This window comes from Dysidea avara, chromosome 6 (genome assembly GCF_963678975.1).
Source record: "Dysidea avara chromosome 6, odDysAvar1.4, whole genome shotgun sequence".
NCBI classification, from domain to species: Eukaryota; Metazoa; Porifera; class Demospongiae; order Dictyoceratida; family Dysideidae; genus Dysidea; species Dysidea avara.
The window spans coordinates 2,569,693-2,593,023 of record NC_089277.1 but is presented as its reverse complement, the minus strand read 5'-3'; the positions used below and the strand labels follow the sequence as shown (position 1 = coordinate 2,593,023).

General features: G+C 38.3%; 2 protein-coding genes and 1 long non-coding RNA gene across 6 annotated transcripts in view; 1 reads left to right on the top strand and 2 right to left on the bottom strand.

Annotated features, from left to right (window-relative positions):
• The window catches only part of LOC136258429 (proto-oncogene tyrosine-protein kinase ROS-like), a 30,581-nt gene extending 17,718 nt beyond the window's left edge, over nucleotides 1-12,863 (bottom strand). Inside the window, exons 1-3 of the mRNA XM_066051745.1 lie at nucleotides 12,725-12,863; nucleotides 4,910-5,062; nucleotides 4,569-4,643 (exon numbers count right to left, since the gene is read on the bottom strand). Of these exons, the coding sequence (XP_065907817.1) occupies nucleotides 4,569-4,643; nucleotides 4,910-5,062; nucleotides 12,725-12,808 (312 nt within the window). The 5' untranslated portion in view covers nucleotides 12,809-12,863. The remainder of the gene's footprint in view (nucleotides 1-4,568; nucleotides 4,644-4,909; nucleotides 5,063-12,724) is intronic.
• A 113-nt stretch (nucleotides 12,864-12,976) lies between these two features.
• LOC136257807 (uncharacterized) lies at nucleotides 12,977-16,085 on the top strand. Of its 3 annotated transcripts, none has more exons than XR_010702171.1 (3): nucleotides 12,977-13,141; nucleotides 15,293-15,405; nucleotides 15,456-16,085. It is a non-coding gene; the product is annotated as an uncharacterized lncRNA (long non-coding RNA). The 3 variants fall into 3 exon arrangements; XR_010702172.1 differs by having other exon boundaries at nucleotides 15,293-15,710; nucleotides 15,764-16,085; XR_010702170.1 differs by having other exon boundaries at nucleotides 15,293-16,085.
• Nucleotides 16,086-20,340: 4,255 nt separating this feature from the next.
• The window catches only part of LOC136257317 (proto-oncogene tyrosine-protein kinase ROS-like), a 51,098-nt gene continuing 48,107 nt past the window's right edge, over nucleotides 20,341-23,331 (bottom strand). For both annotated transcript variants that reach the window (XM_066050448.1, XM_066050446.1), the window contains 8 exons: nucleotides 23,081-23,275; nucleotides 22,934-23,028; nucleotides 22,794-22,886; nucleotides 22,591-22,692; nucleotides 22,401-22,535; nucleotides 20,946-21,164; nucleotides 20,590-20,758; nucleotides 20,341-20,523 (listed from right to left, as the gene is read on the bottom strand). In XM_066050448.1, coding sequence (XP_065906520.1) covers nucleotides 20,485-20,523; nucleotides 20,590-20,758; nucleotides 20,946-21,164; nucleotides 22,401-22,535; nucleotides 22,591-22,692; nucleotides 22,794-22,886; nucleotides 22,934-23,028; nucleotides 23,081-23,275 — 1,047 coding nt within the window. In that variant the 3' untranslated portion in view covers nucleotides 20,341-20,484. The remainder of the gene's footprint in view (nucleotides 20,524-20,589; nucleotides 20,759-20,945; nucleotides 21,165-22,400; nucleotides 22,536-22,590; nucleotides 22,693-22,793; nucleotides 22,887-22,933; nucleotides 23,029-23,080; nucleotides 23,276-23,331) is intronic.

Here is a 23,331-nt window from a genome sequence, read left to right as displayed (position 1 = left end):
TCATTGGGAAACTCAATGCAGCTTCACAAGCTATACTGGTAGCTCCTCTGTTCTACAGGAATCTACAAGGAGAACTTAAGAAAGCACTACTCCTGGGGGATCAGAGTTACGAGCAAGCCCTGGTACTGTCCCCAGAAGCCCAGGAAGAGCTGAGTTGGCGGCAGAACCACATACCTCGCTGGAATGGGAGGACAGTGGTTCAGAGACAGACTCAGACTGTGATACAGTCAGATGCCTCACTACAAGGATGGGGGGCAGTATGCAATGAAGTGAGCACTGGAGGCTCATGGAGTCCCCAGGAGCGTCAGTTACATATAAATTGCCTGGAACTCCTGGCAACACAGCTGGCACTGAAGACCTTTGTCAAGTCTCAGCAGGGGATATCAGTACTGCTTCAGTTGGACAACTCCACCGCAGTCGCATACATCAACAATCTAGGGGGGACTGTTTCACCAGCACTGACAGCCCTGGCGAAGTCCATGTGGCTGTGGGCCCTAGAGAGAGATGTAATGATTGTGGCCCAGCACATTCCTGGTGTGTCCAACATGATTGCGGACAGCGAGTCCAGATTGGAAGGGGACAGATCCGATTGGATGTTAGCCCGCAGTGCCTTCCTGAGGATCAACCAAGACTGGGTCCACTAGAAGTGGACCTATTTGCCTCCAGACTAACCCATCAGCTTCCACGGTTCTTCAGCTGGAGACCAGACCCACTAGCAGAGGCAGTAGATGCATTCCAACAGGACTGGAGCAAGATGAGAGGATATGCCAATCCTCCGTGGTGCCTGATAGGCCATGTCCTCAACAAGATCAGGGCACAACATGCTCAGGTGATCCTGGTAGCCCCAGTTTGGAAGAGTCAGGCGTGGTACCCAGTAGCCCTGGAAATGTTGATGGACTATCCTTGCCTCATTCCACCACAAGAGAACTTGCTATAGAAGGGGCAGGATCACAGGGGGATGGACATAACACCTCAACTAGCCGTCTGGCCTGTCTCAGGGAGAAGTACCGAAGTGATAGCCTTTCAACAGAAGCTTCAGACCTCATGCTGGCCTCCTGGAGGACGAAGTCCTCACAAACGTACGACTCCCTATTCAGAAGATGGGCTAGCTGGTGTTCTGAGAGGAATCGCAATCCCATTTCAGGACCTATAGCGGATGTGGCTAACTTCTTAGCACACCTGCATAAGGAAGGCTATCAGTCTAGATCACTGAATGCTTACAGGTCAGCTATCTCCTCAGTTCATGACACGGTGGACGGTGTTGAAGTAGGAAAACACCCAGTGATAAGTAGGCTACTGAAAGGAGCTTACCATGCTAGGCCTCCATTGCCGAGGTATAATTCTATCTGGGATGTGCAGGTGGTTTTGCAGTACATTGATCAGATGGGAGCTTCCTCATCCTTATCCTTGAAGTTGCTTACCTTTAAATTAGTGATGCTGTTCTCACTAACAAGACCCTCACGTTCAGCTGATTTAGCAGCATTACAACTAGACAGGCGTCGATACAAACCAGAAGGAGTGGTTTTCCTGCCAACAGTACTGGCAAAGCAGTCCTCGCAAGGAAGAGCTCTTAGGGAGTTCTTCTTCCCATCATTTCCACCCAGTACCAACTTATGTCCTGTGGAAACCTTACGACAGTATGAGGCAGCCACAGCCACCTTGCATGCTGACTCTTGCAAGCTGTTTGTGGCCATTAAAAAGCCTCACAAGCCAGTGGCTTCATGCATGTTGGTTAAAGGAAATGCTGAAGCTAGCAGGCATTGATGTGTCTATTTTTTCTGGTCACTCAGTTAGAGGTGCATCAACTTCGGCAGCGGCAGGAGCTGGCGTTACTATGAATGACATCATGCAAGCTGCAGATTGGAGTACAGAGTCAGTGTTCCATAGGTTCTATTACCGACCTTCTCATGATACTTCATATGGTAGGACAGTGTTATCATCCTCTGGTACTGGTGAGACCTGACCATTTGTATGTATATTTTTACTTTTGTCCTGCATTGTGGGAACACAATGAAATGGCTAGACTTCACACATAATAACTACAAACAACACCATTGATATGTGAGACTGAGCCTTCTGAAATATAATTGCCAAATGGCTCAGATCATGTAATAATTATATGCTATTTGGGATTATATGAAGAAGGTGAAGTCAAGCATATCAATGGTCCCACCCACCTCTACCCTATACCAAATGGGTTCGCTAATTCACAGGTCGAAGGTGTGAAACGTGGTGGGTATTTATAAGGTTTTTCCATGCGCATGCGCTGAATAGCACGTGGAGCGCACGCCCATGTAATAACGACTACTAACAGCTGGTAATATTAAGAATTAGGCCAAACACCATTGATATGTGAGACTTCACCTTCTTCGTATAATCCCAAATAGCATGCAATCATTACATGATCTGAGCCATTTGGCAATTACGCTTCGTTGTCAGTAGTGCCGAGCAATAATATCGATAGTTCGATACTTGCAATCAAAACATCATTATCGCGATAGGATAATTACAGCTTACTATCGCGATATTGCTGTAAGATTACTAGAAACATTGTCATCAAGTTTATTTAACTGTTTTGTAACTCTTTAGGTTTGCTTATTCATGAAATGTTTGGTTGCAAGGCTATAACAAGTTGTGTATATCTATCAGCCGCCCACGCAATTAGTTGATCACTTCGTGAAAGGTCTAGAATTCCACTAAAAACGCTGCTTGACTGTTTTATAACTACTTGGCTTGCTTTATCATGGAAAAGTTTGGCTACAAGGCTGTAACAAAAATTGTAGAAATATCGGCCGCCCACACAATTAATTACCTAATTGATGCACTTACAAGAAAGCCAAGCAAATATTAATCAATGATGGTGTTACTTGTGCTTAACATGCATTGAATATACTTGGAACTTGACTGAAGATCATTAATTATTGTGATAGTTTCGTATCGTGAATACTACTCCAATATCTATCGTGATAGTGAATTTTCTACTATCACTCAGCACTAGTTGTCAGCTATGTTCAACCTGTTACACAGTACGAATCGAGAACTGTTTAAAAGCACCTCTGCAAACAAAATAGCTACTCGGAAAAATACAGACGATTTCCATTATGAAGGGAAGCCATCACGTGCTATCGCCAAATCGACGCTTTTCGCTGTCAGCAAAGATGAATGGGACAAAAAGGAGGACACTGGTAAGTCCATGAAGAATACATTGTGCGTACTGCGGTATGCCAAAAGGCACCTCTCAGGCCAAAGCGACGTCGAACAGTGAAAAATCAAGCCTGTAGCCTTAGCCATTATCGAGTTACGCTTGTCTGAAGGCATCAGGCAGTCAAGCAGTCAGTAGAAAATTCTGTTAAATGTGACTGGATCTGCAAAAAAGGGACATAATCGCATAAGCCTAAATTTATAGTATAAAGCATTGAATACATTGGGTGAAATACTTGCATATTATTGAAAAAATTCCATAAATTTTTTAACCCCTTTCTTAGTGAAGGAAGGGACTAACAATAAAACCCTGGATATCATCGTATTCGCCTGCTCAAGAGGAGTTGGAAAATCTTTGTTTCATTGCAGCAGACCCAAGAATATGTAAGTTACGAGCATTTGTTGAAGTCATGTCGAGGCGATTGTACGTGATCAATATTTCTTCACGAATTTCGCCTTTGTATGCAGTGAACAAGGGTGAGTAAAGGAAAAACTTACCCAGTAATTAATTCCCCTGTTCGTGGTGAACACGATGGTGAAAATTTTAGCTCCATACCTCAATCTGTTGGTAAGTTACAACTTTTTTTGTAAGCACCTGTAATTTATTTCCTGTTACTTGCTGTACATATCGATTTTTCTGTTGTTGCTACTTTGTAGGGCTGTAACTCCCAAAGTTATTGGCTTATAAAGCTGAAACTTGGCCAGTGGTGGCTAAGTAGATTATAAATATTTAATAAACAGGAATTTGAAAAATAAAAATATGTACCTGTTTTTGCAGAACCGGTCACATTTTAAAAATTCTGTAGCAACTTGTTGAAAGTGTTTCGGGTAGATCTGAAAGCTTGTTTGGGTTTAGTTTTACCTAACCAATACTACCTCATCATTGTCAGGGAAAATTGAGGCTGATTTTTGGGTGATGTTATTTTGTGGGCCACGCCTACTTCTTTGTGGTCCCTACTATACAGTACTGTCGTACTGTATGATTATAGACTATTTTAGCACCCCAGCAATTAAATGAATCTAGGTGTACTTTATAGCTTAGGCTGAAGTACTTGACGTGTATTTGAGCCTGGCTTTAATATGAACATATAGTAGTTCATGGAAAACAAGCAATTCTCAAAAACAGCAAAAATCCTCATCCACAAAAAATACTAACATCAAAATTTAGCATACAGGAATTGTTACCTGTTGCGGATCAGACATTTGTAGGCAATTTTTTGAATTTAATAAATTACATTAATGGCTTTTCCATCAAAATTGCTGTCAACCAGAATAATTTGGCCACAAGTTGGACCAATGGCTTGATGCTATTTTTAACACTGAATATATCATTCACACACATACACACTAGACAAGCATAGACTCACATCATAGTCAGTGTTTGATGCCAATCCAGTGAGATTGTAAAAGATAGCATCAGTACTGTTGCCAGCACCATTTGTCTGTATGAAGTATAGAAAACATCGGTAGGTAGATAGGAGAATGCTTTAGTGAGTATAGAATAATGAGGTCACTATTTAACAGTTTACGCCAGCCAACATCCAAATGTGTCAAAAGTGACCAGCTGCTACCTGTTTAATAAGGTCACTGTGTAATGAGGTTACCTGCCTAAACCAGTCAACTTGAAACATTGTGACATTGATTTAAAAGGATTATAAAATAAAGCTTTGATTCTATCATAAAAATTACTATATACTCAATCACTTACAGTTCCACCATCAATATAATCTCCAGAGTTCCTTAATCGATACTCAACTATATATTGATTACCATTGGGTGGGTCAAAAGGCTCCCAGTTTAACTCCACTGTACTGACTCCAACAAAACTACGAACTCTTACCGTGGGACAAAGGTTAGTGCACTAAACAACAAAAACAAAAACACAAACACATCATGTATAAACCACTACATAAACATTGACCTATAAATTCAGTTCTTAACTAGTGAATTTAACTTCTAAATCTTTGCCCCAGCTTTTACGTTTGTGGGCTGCATGCGGTATACACCATAAACTATAAATGTTCATGTTAGAAAACAAGTCGGATGCAAAATCAACTTTCACAGATATTCCATCTTATATGTGAACAATACAAACAGCACAAATAAAAACTTTTGCAATTTCGTAAAATTGTAAACATGCTTCTGACACCTATGACTGAAAATAATATGAATATTCATTACTTGAATGTAGTTTAATATTTTGAAAAACTATTGACATAATTGTCACCTGCACAGCTGGATTATAATTCATACCAAAAGCTATATAATAATAAATATACACTTGATCAATGTGTATCATACAGTATGGTAGCTTGTACCTTTCCACAAAAATATTTATGTACCAGAAACCAGCTTCACAATACCTCCATGGTGCCTTGGGAGTACTGGTTAAGCAGAAATGGGCATTTAATATCCTACAGTAATATGTGTTTTGGATGCCAACTATGAGCTAAAAGTTGAGCTTATGCACAAAATAGGTATGATAAGAGAGAAACAATTGTAAAGTGGCCAGCTGATGAGTGCTATGTGTTGACCACGAAACATGTTGGAACTGGTGAGCAAGTGGCATGATGGACAGACAACTTTTCAGCATTATAGATACATGTGACCAGATCTGCACATGATTGTGCAACCCTAAACTTTACAGTATAAAGAATTGATTGCAACGGATAAAATATTTTATTTAAAAATTCCACAATTTTTTGTTCTTAGTGAAGAAATGGTCTAACAATAAAACCCTGGATATCATCTTATTCTCCTACTCAAGAGGAGTTCGAAAGTCTTCGTTTTGTTGCAGTATACAGAAGGGTACGTAAGTTATGGGCGTTTGTTTATGTCCGGTCAAAGCAACAGTACTCCTATCAATCTCTCTTCACTGCATTGCATTCGTCTTTGCATATACATATATAAGTGATACAAGAAAAACTTACCCAGCAATTGATTCCCTTACTCATAGTGAACAGGATGGTGCAAACTTCAACTCCGTATGTCACTAACTTTGTAAGTTATTACCGTTTTTGTAAGCACCTGTAATTAATTTTCCCTATACTTGCTGTACAAATCAATTTTCTGTTGTTGCTACTTTGTAGGGCTGTAACTCTGAAACTTTGCCAGGGGAATACACTTGGCTAATTAGATTATACATATTTAGGGAATTTGAAAAATGCGCGGTTATGTCTGTCCAGTCACATATCATGAACTATGATAGTGGGTTCATAATAGGGATCGCCCATGTTTTTTTGTTGCAAAAATCCTAATAGAACGCACACCTAAAAACCACCTTGAAAAGCATCCTTCAACTCAAAACAACCCTCTGGTGGTTCTTTGCAATGAGTATAGGTCCACTAGTAAGTATCAAGTGAAAAGGAAACAGTATGTGTATTTCAGACAAAACTGAAATCTGCCTGTTTGTTCATATTATTATTATTCTTTCACAGGCATAGCGAAGTTTACAGGGAGAATCCTGGGATAAAAAGTAGGGTTCCACCGATACAGAAAAATACCTACTGATCCGATACCGATACCTAGCAGTAAATTCTCACCGATACCGATAATTGCCATACACTTCGCACGCCTCTCAAGTTAGCTATGTGTGACTGCACTATTAGAATATTTATTGTGCAGTGACTGTTCTATTAGAGTATTTCGATCTTTTTCATGCAAACATAGTAAGTAGCAGTTGCTCAATGTTTAACAAAGCAATTCCAGCACCTTTTATGCTAGAATAATGCTCAACACTATTTCCAGTTTGTTGTACCTCACGTTTTGCTAGCATAGCATTTATGATGATAGTTATGGTGATGACGATTGGCGCTAGTAGTCATTGATCGGTATCGGAGTACCTAGTAACCGATACCAATCGATATTAAAAGCTCAATATCGGCTCCGATACGATACCGATCCGATTATCGGTGGAACACTAATAAAAAGTAGCAAGGCTTGCTGAATGGATCATTATGCGTGTCCATGACCTATTTTTGATTTCGTTTTCGGATGGAAACAGCCCAAACCGGGCCGTTTCTTCTTGCCAAAATGCCATTGCACTAGAGAAGCCATACAAGACCACACTCAAAGTTGGGTTTTTTGGTGTGTGCTACTTGTGGCTAATAGAATCCGTCTTTATTAAACTCAGTATAGACCAGGAAGCTTAATCTGGGCGGATGACTTTGTTGCAAGGTGGTTTTTTCACTCCGTGATTATTGTACGTGGGCGGGTTGTCCAGATTAAATACTCTAATAGAGCAGTCACTTAAATACTCTAATAATGCAGTCAAGTGTATAACAACAATCCTTGCACTGAATTTCACAGCTATTTAAAGGCACCAGTAATGTAAATTGTAGCTCAAATTGGGAGACTCTCAGTCTGTATGCACATTGCAATTTGATCAGTTTCATGTGTGCACTGAAACATTAACGGCGTTACTATGCAGAATGCAAAATTACACTATTCACCACAGTCTTCATTATCAATCAAAGAAATCCATGTTAATTTGTGCATGATATTGTAGTCAATAGTGCGAGAAGATATTGCTGAGGAAATGACATGTTCCAAAAACTTGCAGCAAATATTAGTCAATGATATAGGTCTATAGTTTGGTGGATTAGTACACGGGCCTTTCTTGTATACTGGTGTTACATATTCCCTTTTCCAGTCTGAAGGCAGGGCTTATGATAAGACTTCTCTGTTGTCCTGCCACAATGTCCTGGCAAACCAAAATTGGCCGGACAATTTCCAAAATTGACTGGACATGTGGAAGATGAATGCCCAACATGTCCACTATAGCATAGCAAATGAACATTATAGTGTTAAGATGTCACATGCCTTACTGCAGTTGTTATGTGGTTACAGTACACTAGAGGGTTGGCATTGGTACATTTGTGGTCACTCCCTTGGGGTGTAAGAATGTATACTATCTCCTGGCAACCAAGTGACTGTTATTGTTGATAGCATGCCAGCTCAGCCCTTAGGCTCCTTCCTTGTGCTTTGATGGGACACAGTGTCCGGACAAATTGCATTATGGTCAGACATCTATGCAATTTGACCAGATTTTGTCGGGTGTCTGGTGTCTGGACGTTATCCTCTGTGAAGGGAATTCACCCTGATGTATAATGCAGTTAAGTGTATAACAACAATCCTTGCACTGAATTTGACAGCTATTAAAGGCACCAGTAATGTAAACTGTAGCTCATATTAGGAGACTCTCAGTCTGTATGCACATTGCAATTTAATCAGTTTCATGTTTGTACCGAAATGTTGACGGTGTTACTATGCAGAACGCAAAATTACACTATTCACAACAGTCTTCTTCATAATCCATTACTGGATTAATAAAAAGTACATAAACTAGATGAATAAAAAATTGGAAATTTTAAAATGGGAATAGGGATCGCTGAAAAAAAAGCCACAAAATAATAAGGGATCGCTGGGGTGGTAATGTAAACCACAAATCCCTATTTTGACTCACTTCAAAATGACAGAGCATTTAACTATAAATTTATGACAGAGAGTCAAAATAGGGATTTGTGGTTTACATTACCACCCCAGCGATCCCTTCTTGTTTTGTGGCTTTTTTCAGTGATCCCTATTCCCATTTTAAAATTTCCAATTTTTTATTCATCTAGTACATACAAGCACGTAAAAAAATTGGAATTTTCAACTAGAGTAGGGACCATAGCACATCACTAAAATGTACTGAAACAAGCTGGAGTAGTGCATGATATTATATCACAGTAAGAAGTGTTATATCCCTACCGTGCTCCACAGTAGGGATATAACACTTCTCATTGTTTTACTGTGATATAATATCGTGCACTACTCCAACTTGTTTCAGTACTTTTTAGTGATGTGCTATGGTAGTTGAAAATTCCAATTTTTTTTATTATGACAGGTGAACTCATGCATACCACATCAAAAGAAATAGTGTCACATGCCCCAACTATCAATTATCGTCTGAAAAGTGAAGTATCCATTATGCTTCATTGTCAGTTATGTTCAACCCGTTACACAGCATTACGAATCAAGAACTGTTTGAAAAGCACCTCTGCAATCAAAGTAGCTACTATGAAAAATACGGATGATTTCTGTTACGAAGGGAAGTCATCATTTGCTACCGCCACATCAACACTTTTCACTGTCAGCAAAGATGAATGGGACACAAAGGAGGACACTGGTAAGTCCATGAAGAATGCATTGTACGTACTGCAGTATGCCAAAAGGCACCTCTCAGGCCAAAGCGATGTTGAACAGCAAAAAAATCAAGCCCACAGCCTTAGCCGCTATCAAGTTACACTTGTCTGAAGGTATCAGTCAGTCAGTCACTAGAAAATTCCGTTAATTGATTTTATTAAAATTCCATAGTACCTTGTTGAAAGCATTTTGGGTCGATCTGAAGGTTTACTTGGGCTTAGTTTACCTCACCAATACTGCCTCATTGTCGTCTGGAAAGGAGGCTGGTTTTTGGGTGATGTTTTTCATGGGCCACGCCCACACCTTTGTGGTCCCTACTATACAGTACTATTGTACTGTATGATATGTATCCAAATGCCTAGATACACAGATAACTGGGGGAAACATTTACGATGGTTTATCATTATAGAGAATATCCGGTAACCAAAATCAAAATAGTTTCACTGTTGTTATGTTGTGCTACACCGAGTTTATTGAACTTTAAATCATTTCCAAGTATGACTAAATGCTTATATCAGCTATTTATAGTATCACATGGCACTGATATGTGACTTCCTGTCATGATCTGTGGAGAAGCCTTTGTGCTACATGGACACCTATCTATATTAGTCATGGTCGAATTCAGCCCCATCATTTAAACTATCAACAACACTGACCTGTCACATTAATATAATGGGACCATGCCTGTGCTATAGTGGGAACCTGTCTATACATAATATTATTTTTACAAGAAGTTACATGTTTATATAGATGATCGGGGAAAAAAAGCATTGAAAGGGTTTATAAGTGTCATGTAGGTGTCCACAGGTTCCAGTACACCTTGGGACCAACCAATAGTGTCCTCAGTTTGTGCAATATGTACTAAGGGATATTTTGGGACCTTAACTAAGTGCCGTAGATTATGTCAGTGTCCTCAAGTGTCACATTAACAGGTTCCAAACCATTTTACAACACGGACTTTGTGACCAGCCAATTAGCATGAAATCGTACCATCATTATTATCGTTTACAGAAGATTGTATAGGGGGCCAGACAAGCTGTCCCCTTTATAGAGAGAATAAATGTAGAATGTCCTCATTCAGAGTGGTCCAGTGTAGTAGGATCCAGAGAAGGTGTAGCTCACATGGTTACTAGGGCTGGGATGATGCTTTGAATGTTTCGTGGGTTCGAAGGTTAAGTAAACTTTAAAACTACCCTTCAAAGATTTGTAATGCACTCATAGCCTATGAAAGAATTGCAAATAAACATTGTTAACTTTATTGCAGCTGCTTATTCATCTAGTACGATAGATGTTCGTCTCTTCATGATTGTTCTTTGTGTGCCACGCCCACTTTTAAACCATCGCAGTTTAGCTTGCTACTGTATTTGTAGCCTTAAAATACCTTATAAAGTGATAGATAATGTACAGAAAACATCCTTTTAGCCATTAGTTGGTGTTTGCCTGTGCATGATTGCAGTGCCCGTTTGCAATCGATTGTGTTATTCAGTATCGCTGTTGTGCATTTCCCAAATGCTTATAAACTTATTAAATAGGATTAAAAGATAAAACTTAAGAAGGATGTGCATAAATGTAAGAAATCTGTAACTTGAAAGCTAACATCAAAGCTTCAAATGTTCGAACATTTTATTAGCGAATGTTTGAAGGTAAATTTCACTATTTGTCCCAGCCATAATGGTTACAACCACAACTACACAAGGCCTTAGAAATATATTCTAAAAGAAATGGGTTGTTCTACCTATTCACTGAGTACAATTGTTTTAGAAGTCTAACTTCTACATTATGGCTTTTTTCACACCATTGTAAAGAACAAACTCACTTTTCTATCAAAGCCTGTTGGGCTTGTCCCCCCCCCACACACACACACACACACCATTCGTTGCACAAGATAGGCAATCACTAGTCCTGGATGTTAACAGCTAAGCTATTTGGGGAATATTACCACCACACATGACTCATTAAACATCTTGAGATTTCATAGTTATTTTAACCCAAACACTCTTCTTTCAGCCACCCCAACACAATACATGACTTTCCTATGCAAGCCATATAATACCTTGAGCACAATGAAAAGGGTTTGCAATACCAATACCAAAACACCAGTACCATGTTTGACTATATCATGTGAATATGAACAGACACATGACCAACAACCTCACCATTCAGATGCTTCACAACCAAGAATTCTACAATAAAGAGGCTGTCTTCTTTCAGAGGTAGTAATGCATGAAGCTGTATGTGTTGGGACCAAATTCTTTGTCCTTATTATGCACATTTTTTTAGTCCTTATAATTCAGTGCTATTTTCTGAGAAGTTCCCTGAAAACTATGAGTCACCTGATACTTCCGCTATCTACTATAAAGCCCTTGTTTTAAAGTGTTTAGTCCACACAACATTCAGTATTATAGAGTTTACGCACACACATCTCTCAAGCAGACTACGCACATAACACTACAAGATACTATTCAGACATAACCAATATGACCATTTGATCTATGATATACACAAGAGGCCAGATAGTCTGTGTATGTCATCTGAGGTCTCTATGAATACAATAGTAGACCAATCTACAGTTTATCATTAGTAATTTAGGCTTTGAGCCAAATTTGCTCATTCTATACATCTTATTGTTCCACATGCTTCTAGCCATTAACATAAATGGCTTCAGAAAGAGTAGACTTTCAAAATATTTTAATAGTTTGATGGGACAAGCATACCTCACATATAAACACCCCTACTAATCCTTGCCATCAGACACTTAACAGGATAGTAGTTAGGCTGATCTGGTAGATGACATAAAGGATTAATTATGGCCATATTAGGTTGAAACATTCGTATGGCTAATAGCATTCTATGCCATCACAGCACCTACACACATATCAGGTGTACAGAAGACAATACACACTTTATTAAACTTGTACACACCACACAACAGTTCACTATTACAAGTCATTATTATTATTATTAAAATACATTGTTGGTGCTGGCATAATCACAGTTGGTCAACAATACTAAACAACAACCAATGAGGTAAACAACATTATACAACTTAGTACTACTACTACAAACTAGCGGAGGATACAGCTATCCTTCTAGATGGGTTATCATAACACACCCTCACTCCCACTACATAGTCAATTCACATTCCTTTCATCATTACACTACACTACATGACAATTTGTGAAACAATAAGCAAACAATGTCCCTTGTAAGTTAGCTAGATACTAACGGGTTCTATATATCCAGTAACGAAATGTCTGGTTACTAATTTGGACTGAAAACCTAATACATGTGATGAATCGGCTACACTTAACAAGCCGTAATTAGCGACATCCCTTACCAGTTCTTGTCCGCTCGCGATGCTGTACAGTAATGATATGAAGGATAGCAGGTAGAACAGCGACGCTGTTTTATCAGCGAACATCACCGGCAGCTTCGTCTTTGATACAAACCGCCGTTAAAAAATTAGAAACTAAAAGTTCTGCCCGCTCACGTGACTGAATTTGCCTCCATTTCTTTGTCAGTAAGCGCCTATGCAAATGAAGCGCGCGTACTCGATGGAATCATAGATAATATACGTAGATTATTATATTATCTATGATGAAATCTGGGAAAAAAGAAAATAAAAAAGAAGAGAAAGAAAAGACAGCTCGTGGATCCATAGTTCTAGTCTGGAGCAAGAACAAAATATGATTCATCTGAAAGGGGGATCTAGAAAAGGTTTAGTCTCGCGGCGCCCGATCCTAAAAAGGAAAAGGTTAGGATGAGTGGTTTGTACTAATTTATAAGGCGATACATGTAACCAATGGTCAGTTTTGTTTTGTTTTTTTGTTAAAAACAATAAATGGTCCGATTTGTCGATGTGCCTAAAGAGAAATGGCCTGGCCCTCGGCCTGGCCACTTGCCAGGAATGTTAAGACCTGCACAGCTACTTGTTGACATTGACAAGTCCATGGTAGACGTGTTGCAAACTGTATGTTAGGCCCCTATTTGGTGATGATTTTAAGAAATAGATTGACCAATATTCATCTAACACTATGTATAAATGTATGTAATTAGTCTACTTGTACTTTTTTACCTGTTGATCAGGTGTAACAGGCTGTTTAGCCTTATAAATTACCTGTAATAAATAATAATAATAATTATTAGTTTCTCATATCCAGTCTTTTCTAATTACTATGATGCAGGCGGGAGGGCATTACCATTAGGCCATTATAATATTAATACACTAATGTCCAAATTTTCTTTATTTTCCTCCCACTAATTAACATTGGTTTTTAGTTGCAATCGTGCTCTATCGACTTCATCATAGCGGGATTTCAGTTGAACTTTGAAAAACTGTCGAAAATAGAATTCACGGCAGTAATTTGCCAAGAAAACAACAGTTCTTCTGGTGATGTATAGTGCACTGTAGTGTTTAAAAAAACTCCGTTGTCTTTCAATACAAACTGTGACGGTTTGGTATCACGTGTTCTTCTGAGCATGCACAGAAATGGCTTACCATGTGGTAGCCGCCCAAGAAGGATACGGGCGGTGGATGAGAAACTAATAATCACCAAATAGGGGCCTTATTGCTGTATAGCAGGTTAAGTATCTATCACAACATCAAGTGGTCATTGTCAGTCTCTAAAATGAAAATCAAAAACATGTGTAGAAATGCATCATAGAAAACAGCCTGAAACAAATACGAACGAGTTACATTTCAACTATTAAATTACATGTGTGTGGTGTCGTGCACACAACCACTGCATCACTCTGCAATTGGTTATCTTTGTTTTGTACCGTTCACTAGCCTGAATGGACTGGGTGAAGCTTAAAGAGAGACCTGAACACTTCTGACTAACCTGTAGGCTATATTACAATCTGTTCTTTTGTGAGGCCTATAGTTTTAATCACATGCTGCTTTTCATATTCCTTCCCTTTGCTTAGAGTCACATATAGCTTTTGTAGGACAAACATATCTTCTCAGAGTGGTTATAGTGATAGAACTTTTAATAGCATTTGACGATTGTGACCCTCGAAAAATGACATTTTTACTATGGCACCGGTCCCAAAGTATCCCTTAGTACATGACACCTTGATCACTTAAGTACAAGTACACCCCATGTCTGTAGTGCGTTCACTATTTCACAACGTATGCTTTATACGTTGTGTTTGCATAGTTGTCCTTGTGGTACAGAGAATGATGTATTACAATAATATTCTCTGTGCTTTGATATATTATTCTGGCAGGATACTACCTACATACAGGTATATCCATATCTTTCACATTGCCACAAACTTTCACAAATAAATTGTGTACTTTGTTGGTTCCTAATGAAATATCAATAATTGTTTTGTGTATGGGTGTAAGTTGTACAAACCTTTGAATGGTCGTTTACAAAAATAAGATGTTTAAATTTCAAATCATTTGCTTGGATAGTGTTACATGATTTTTTATGCGTTCATACAATTAATAACATGTCTTGCTTACATCACTTCATGTACGTTATCATACTTTCTGTGTTTACCAGGTCACTGGTTGTGCTGGCAAATGTCACTTTCTTGCAGGACTGCATTATAAAAGATATGCTGAGACTTGTACTAAAATATTCACCAGGGTAGTCTGGGTGCTGCTAATAATGTATCCCCTCAATATAGAGATCAAATAAGGACGTTTTGGTCCCAACAGGTTTGGCTCCATGCACATTTTACCTCCTATTGAACAAGGACAATATCTTTATTTCTGCAATAATATTTGATTCCAATAGTGTCAATATAACCAAAAAGTGTATAATGTATAATGAGAAATTCTCAAGTGTTTATGGGAACCACTGGACCAAAAATTTGTGACCTTACACACAAAAATTTAATAGTTGTTGTGGATACTGTGACCTCATTTTACATGTATAATGTTAATTTGTCACAGAGAAACCACACTTCCAAAGGGTGTGTTGGGGATGGCTACCATAACAACATGAAAGAGAAGTTGACTAAAACAGTGTTAACTGGTCAACCTTTTGATTTGTTCAAGATATTAAAGTGAATATCTTCATCTACTGTATTATAACTTTTGTGGTTTTTGTCAACAGGTATGATAGTGTTTTATTTAACTCCCTCTGTTGTACACACTGTATCCTGGACCATAAAGATGACAGGAAGTTTTGTTTGAAATAGGAAAGTGTTAAAAATACAAACAGCATAATCAGCAAACAGAAGCCAGTGTAATTACAGAAGTTAAAATCATTAGAGTGATATAATTCAGTTGTATCATAGTGTGATCTTACAATTGACACTTGTCTGTGGCTTCAGATCAGACCTCAATATAAGCCATGATGTTGCATTAGGTATGTCAACATTGTCAAGATCACTTGATTTCCACATTCTACACTACACACAGGTTGAGCTGGGTCCTGTGAAAACAGCTAAAAAAGAAAAGTGGATTTTTCTCAAGAGAAATAACATTTCATCCAACTAGATGATCAGTGAAGGTGTCAAGAACAGACATGTACGGTTCGGGCTCCATTACAAGTTTGAAAAGGCTCGGTAACAGTTGACTATGTATTTATGGTTTCCCTATGGAAAATGTATGATGAAAATTCTTGAGTTGAGCTCTCAAAAATATTCAACAACAAGACAAGTTATTGAAACTTTATAGCTTATTTGTAGTACTCCTTTCAAAATGTTTTCATTCAAATGTCTGATTATATTAGTGAATTTTTTATTTTTTGTAGGTTGACAAGTGACAGCTAAATTCACTTGCTTATTAAAATTTCTACGTATGTACATAATTTAGGTGGCTGTGTTATGTATAGTTCATATAATCATTGTTCCATATGACAAAGCGTAGAGTATAAAGGGGTGTGTAGTCAATACAGTACTGTATGTAGAGAAGTATGTGGTATTCTTTCATTTGTGTTTATATAACCACAAAATTGTTTCTTACTGATGGTAAGTAAAATGATTTGTCTAATCGCTATGAATTTCGGATGGACATCTCCTTGCTAAACAATCAAATGCTTTAAAATATTAGAGGCCACTATTTTAAAGGAATGACACCGAATCTGAAAAATGGAATCTTTGAAGTGGTATAGATACAATGAAAGCACTTGTGAAGTGAACATGGTATTGACAACGTGGTATCCATAACAACAGACAACATATTATTGTGAAGTCCATAATTCTCTGTATGAAATAATACATTTACAAGAAAAGATTATGTGTTTTCGACAAAATATTTTCTTTGGTTAACAGAAAATTTAATTAGGTCTGTGCTAGAACATGTGTTTGGAATAATGAATTCCAGTACTGTTTCTATTCCAATTTCAACTAGTCATATTGTGTGCCACCTTGTGATCCAGAACTGGAAATGGTTTGAAGGAGCTCTGTTGTATGTATCCTATTATCCATTGTGTGTGCGTGCGTGCATGTGTTTGTCTGCATGTTTGTGTGTGTGTTGTATGTGAAGCAGTATAGTTAAGTGGCTAGAGCACTTGCTTTGTAATCGGAGGTTTCTCGGTTCGATGCTAGGTTACGCCATATTGGTATTATTGTTGTATCCTTGAGCAAGAAACTTGACTCACATTGTTCCAGTATACCCAGCTGTATGTTGGGGACCTGTTGGTGTGGTGTCAACTGGGATAGCAGCTCACCCAGCTATAACATCAATGGGTACCTGGTGTATACTGGAGAAGTAAATGCCCGACTGTCCCTGTCTCGCTTAGTGGTATTGTGGAACTTTGGGTTTCGCAACCTCTCTCCTGGACAGTCTTCCTGTGGGTTACTAGCCCTCTAGCTAGGGCTGGGAGATTATATCAATTATAGGATTAATTGTGATTGTCTCTGAACATCGTGATGTTGATATGTATAATAAATAATCATGATGTTGTGACATCACATGCAAATTAATTCAAATGGTGGCACATACTGTTGTGGAAGAATCAATCTGGAACAAGACTGATACAGTTCATAGTGTGAATAAATCTTACTACATAGTTTGAAGTTTACCTGCTAGAAACCGTTGAATTCTAAGAGTACAGTATATCCACACAAAAACGGCCAAGCTGTGAAAAAATGGTGCAGCCTAAAAAAGCCTGGGTGAATTGCAGCCATTTCTTGGCCGAATTTCACAACTTTTTTTCACCCAGGCTTTTTTAGACCGCACCATTTTTTCACAGCTAGGCTGTTTTTGTGTGGATTTCACTTCTTTTTGTACTTGAGAAGGCCCCAAAACCAGCCTATGGCTGACTTTGAGGTTTATTTTTACTCACATTTCTTTTTTTCTACGCAGACACAATGATGATTATTGAAGACAGACTTATAAATGTATTTCATTGCATGATTTAACTCAATATTTGACAATATTATTGTAATACTCTAATAGAGTGCACAATTTTTTGAGGACTTCTAATAGAGCATAGTATGGGAATAACTTGAAGATTGGTGTGTAGATAGGCTGATCATCGTAGCAGTGCCTTTTGATGATTTGAATAGCAATAGAGTTACAGCAACAAAGTTATAAATCAAAAATCAAACAAATGTAAAACCGTGGGATTGAGATACTCTAATAGAGCAGTCAAAAAAGGTGTACAAAACTGTCGAAAAAAATTTACCAGAGTTTGAACCAGGGACCTCCATACCACCTGCATCCTTAATCCTTAACCACTGCTACCTTGGCTGATCACTTCACTTAATTTCTGCTTTATAAATGAAATTTCTAGTTGAAATCTGCTTATGATCAAACGTTTGTAATTTCATAGATCTACCAATGGAAGTACTAGATTGTTCTAAAACATTATATATTGGTTTACCCTGTAGCCGTGACAGAAGTTTGATCTTTTTTTTTAATGTGAATTAACGTTCTTGGGTATTCCTCAGATTCACAGCAAATTTGGTACGTGAATCCACCGTTACAAGCTCTTCATTTGTGCCAAAGATCGAGGCAATCGAGGTACACATTTGCGTTTTATAGCAATTTTTGCAAAGTGTGAAAAGAAATTGAAGCCCCCGTAGCCCCCATACAGCATAAGAACGAAACTTTGAATGCCCATATCTCTTGCAAATGTCTGTTGCGAATTTAATCAAATTTGCTGCGTGGCATACCCTACCTGGTAGACAGCTATAATGCAAAAATGGTGTGCTTTGGAGTAGGGGCCATGGAGCTATACACGCATGAAAAAGCTGTTTTCTTTCTTCCTGTCAATATACTCACGGTGTGGTGTGCTGACTTTCTTGGCCGCTTGGCACACTACTGTGTGTCTTAATACTATTATTCAATTCAATATTCATTATACTGTTTGTATTAAACTGTAACTGCCTAGGGCCTTAATTGTGTCGACACAATTTAATTTCACCATGTAAGAAGCAAAGTTGTACATACACAATGCTTAGTTATAACATCATGATAGTTGTCATAATCATGATATTTTGCATCCTACAATCATGAAAGTAGCAAAATATCACAATTGCTCAGCCCTAACCCTGCCTCAGGAGGATTTGCCTGCACAAGGCTCAAGTGCCTGAGTGGTACACAGGTATTCCTGCGCTGGTTTGCTGGGAAGCAATAGCTGTGTCTCACATGGCTGCTGTAGGCTCTATGTTGTGAGGTAGCATAGCCAAGGGCTAGAGCTTTGGCCTGGTAATCACTCAATTACGCCAAATTGGTGGAGCCTCCCCGGGCTGGGATCTTTTAGACCACCTTAGGTAAACTTTAAGTATTACATATATGTAGATATAGTTTTTTTTTTTTTTGTGTATTGTAATTTAATTTACCTTTAGTTAATGTAAGTCTTGCCAGGGCTCCTGTACTGATCCATCAGCACATGGTACCCCTGTGTCTAGGCCTCTGTATGCTTGTAATGTATATTTTGTCTTAATCATTAAGACGTTTATTCTCTCTTGTTGCATTGTACAAGAAACTTTACTCACATAACTCCAGTCTACCCAGCTGGGGACCTGGTGGCCTGCCCACCCAGCTGTAACAGTGGTACAGCCTCCTGCGGGTTACTAGTCTTGCCCCAGAAGGATTTGCCTGCACTTACTCCTTGGGCCAGTACCTGAGTAGTGCTTGGGTCTGGTTTACTGGGTAGGCGTGACCATGCTAGCATGGCAGCTGAAGGCTTTGCTTTTGTGTGTGTAGTGTGCGTGGCTACGTGCATGTTATGGACTTGCCTTCATCCTTCTTTGTGTTGAACCATTTCTTTTTCCTCCAGTAGTGTAAAGCTAGTAGAAAGTGTGTGTGCGTGCGTGTAGTGTGAGAAAGAGATGATGAAGTATTCAGTTTACGGGGATTAGTTGATAGGCCCATAACACAACCACCTAATAAAGCAGTAGAGAAGCTGGCTTCAAGGAAGGTGCTAAATAGTGATAGAGAATTGGAGCAACCTTTTTGACCTCTGTCGAGTGTTTACTTCTGTATTGTGCGAACCATCCTCCTTTGCCACATTCAAAATGCTATATGTTTTTGTGCATTGACACCAGAAAAAGGTTGGTAAATGGGTGAATTTTTTTACTAATTAAAAAACCTTCCAAATTTCTCCATGCACAAATACATTGCCAGTATAACTTCAACCTTTGGTCACAAATATAACGTTTGTAGTACTGTACTGTAAACTCGCCTTTAGATATGGTGGACTGCACACATCATTGTTAAAATGGATATCACTCTTAATATGTAGTTAGAGGGTAATTGACCTGGTCTTTCAAACAGGTGGTTGCTACATAAACTACTGAGACATGATGTCACAACTACAATAGATTTTACAGTTGTTCTGTTAGGGTAGTTTAGTGTGCTATATTGACTGTTCTATTAGACTATCTCAGTATGTTCTTTCCTTTATCGATTTTGGAGGTAAGTTTAGTACTGTCATCTTGTTACTGTCAAATTTATTCCTAGAGGAGTCTTCTGTAACCCCAGAAATCATCCATCCTCCCACATCTACTATATGGCCAGCTCACTGATATACAGTTCATAACATGTGTAGTTTAAAATGTCAACATCTATATATAGTGTACAATAAATTAATAGTTGACTAGTTATTTACAGTCATAATGACATTGTTATGGTAGTTATGTTACTGTAGCTGTTAAATTAAAAGGATATCCCTATTAGTGTGGTCCTTGTTAAAATGGTCCAACTTCTCTGAACCCATTTTGATCTTTCTATTAACAAAGAGACACAAGACAGGTTACATCATGAAGTATTACTGGTTGATGTGTGTCACTTACTGATTCTGGCAAGTTATCAGTACTATTCTGTATGATGATTCCATTTGGTGCACACTGACGAAGGCTGGCCCGGTGTCTTATACTATTCATCAGTCGTGAGCTCCTTGTTAGTGTTGCTATGCCGGTTGCTATGAATGATGCTCCAGATCGGATAGATGATCGAAGAGACCTATATAATTATAGTAATAACCATTTATAGAAGTAATTGATACAATAGTCTATATAGTATAGATAAACACAGGATTTCTGAAACATGGGTACTAAAAGGAACACAATTTAATATGATCCTATTAACTTTTGCTGTCTTACTAGTACAGAGGCTATGGTTTAGGTCTAAATATAGTAACATGATTTACCTTCCATTGCTAACAGTGTTCCGGTTGGTCATATTAGTGGAGAACTGATCATCACCATATTCATAATCCTCTTCACTCTCCTCACTATACAACTGATCTGATATCACACTACCTTCTCTTGTTAGTCTATCATGTAGTCTTGTTAATGTGTCCACTGTTGTGCGGAACCTTGGTCGATCCTCTGGACGATGAGCCCAACAGTTCTTCATTAACCACCAGCTGTAAAGATATTAATTTAATTTTTAAGCTTTTACTAACATAAAAGTTATGAATGTTGTATAACAAGTGCTAGCAATAATATACAGAAGTATTATACAACTACACATAACCACTTTAGCATTATAGTGAAACCTGTGTATTTAGGATACCTCAGGAACCACCAATAGTGTCCTGATCTTCACATGATAAGGGATACTTTGGGACCATTTCCAAGTGTCCAGAGTACACAGGTGTCCTCATTTTCAAGTGTCCTGATTAACAGGTTCCACTGTGACATTATATCATGTTATGGCTAATAGAGATCACTAATGTTGTTATTTATGGTGTTTAGTTTGTTTGCCTTGGTAGCCTGTTGTTGAAATTAACTACATTTTCTGCTTTGGGCTACAATCCTGTCAATACACATCACTACTGATTGTATCTCCCAACTAATTATGCATGCAGTGGAAAAAGAAGTGTTTTGTTTTAGTATCTTTGGATTAAGGAAGCAAATGTGTTTGTAGCAGAGAGCCAGTATATTGTTGTGCCTCTTGCTTTAAACAGGTAAAGTTGTACAGATGCAAAATGTCACATCAGTGTGAAGTCACCTCAAAACAACAAAATACATAACAGTAAACTATCTATTTGTTACATATTAATTAGGGCAGGGGAATTGATCATGCAAATAAAAACTTCTGAACACTGTAATGACATGTATACATGTGTACTTTACTGGAATAACTGACTGTTATGTTAGAGTATTTTACTGCTGTGTCACTATTAAGAACCTGCCAACCCAATCCTCACAATTTAATGAGTCACAAAATGGTATTGTTTGTATTTAAGACTCAAGTAAAGTAACTTGAGTTATGTTTTTAAAGTGCATTTTGTTATATTACTTAGTTACCACAAAAGTAATAATATTATGTAATGCATTACATAAGTAACATGTTACCCCAACACTGTGGCTCAGCGGATGCTTACATAAGTTTCAAGAAAAATATTACTTTGACCATTAAAGCATGCAAAACAGCATTTTTAGTTAAGCTCTTCCAAAACGAATGAAATACACAGTTATTAAGTATGCGTGAAGCACACTATCGACCCTGGTTTGGTAAAAACTCACATGAAACACCAAATGATATTATGCGCAATTAAAAAGGCAAGCACAGCACATATATATAAAAAACTGAAAAAACTGTCACTTTTGTTCACCCACAATTCAATTCAAACTTATACATTCTGTAGTCAACTTACAGTTTAGGGTGACAGTTATCTGGCCTATCACATCTTCTTCCTGCTATGATAAACTGGAACACTTCCTGATTACTACGTGCTGGATAAGGTTGTCTACCCAGTGTAGTGATCTCCCATAATACGATACCATAAGACCTGCAAGTGAGAGGAGGAGTGGCTACTAGTAGTGTGGGTGGGGCTGGGTGCTCACCAGATGTCACTGTCCACTGTAAATTTGCCATCTAGTAGTGACTCAGGAGCCATCCACCTCACTGGTAACAATCCCTGTCCTTCCTTACGATAATAATCTGAACTGTAACATGTACAAGATCACACTTCAACATGACTGTTATATTAGAGTAATTTGTCACAAACACTGACTGTACTATTACAATATACAAATACAACACTTACTGGTAGACATCTCTGGCAAGTCCAAAGTCTCCGATCTTTACCACCCGGTCTGGTCCCTTACTGGATACTAGACAATTTCTGGCAGCAAGATCCCTACACCACAACACAATAATACTAACACTAGTACAGGTTGATACTACCTGTGTACAAAGTGTTGAGTCTCCAGGTATCTTGCTCCATTAGCTACATCAAATGCTATCTTGACCAGTTCAGGAAGTGTCAGCAATGGAGGACCCTAATCACAAAACAATATTGTACACTATTGATGGAATATCAGTATTACTAACATTCTCCTGACGTGCTCCTCTCAGGAAGGCCAACAAGTCTCCAGCCTCCATTAACTCCAATATTAAAAAGAAAGGATTACTATCCAGACATACTCCTAGCACTGGTAACACGTTGGGATGGCTGAAGTTGCTCATTACTAAGGCTTCAGACAGGAAGCTTCTCTTATCCACTTCAGCTGCATTCTTCTGTAACATCTACAAAAATATATGTCACATTAACGGAAATCTCCAACAGTTATAAATTAAAAACA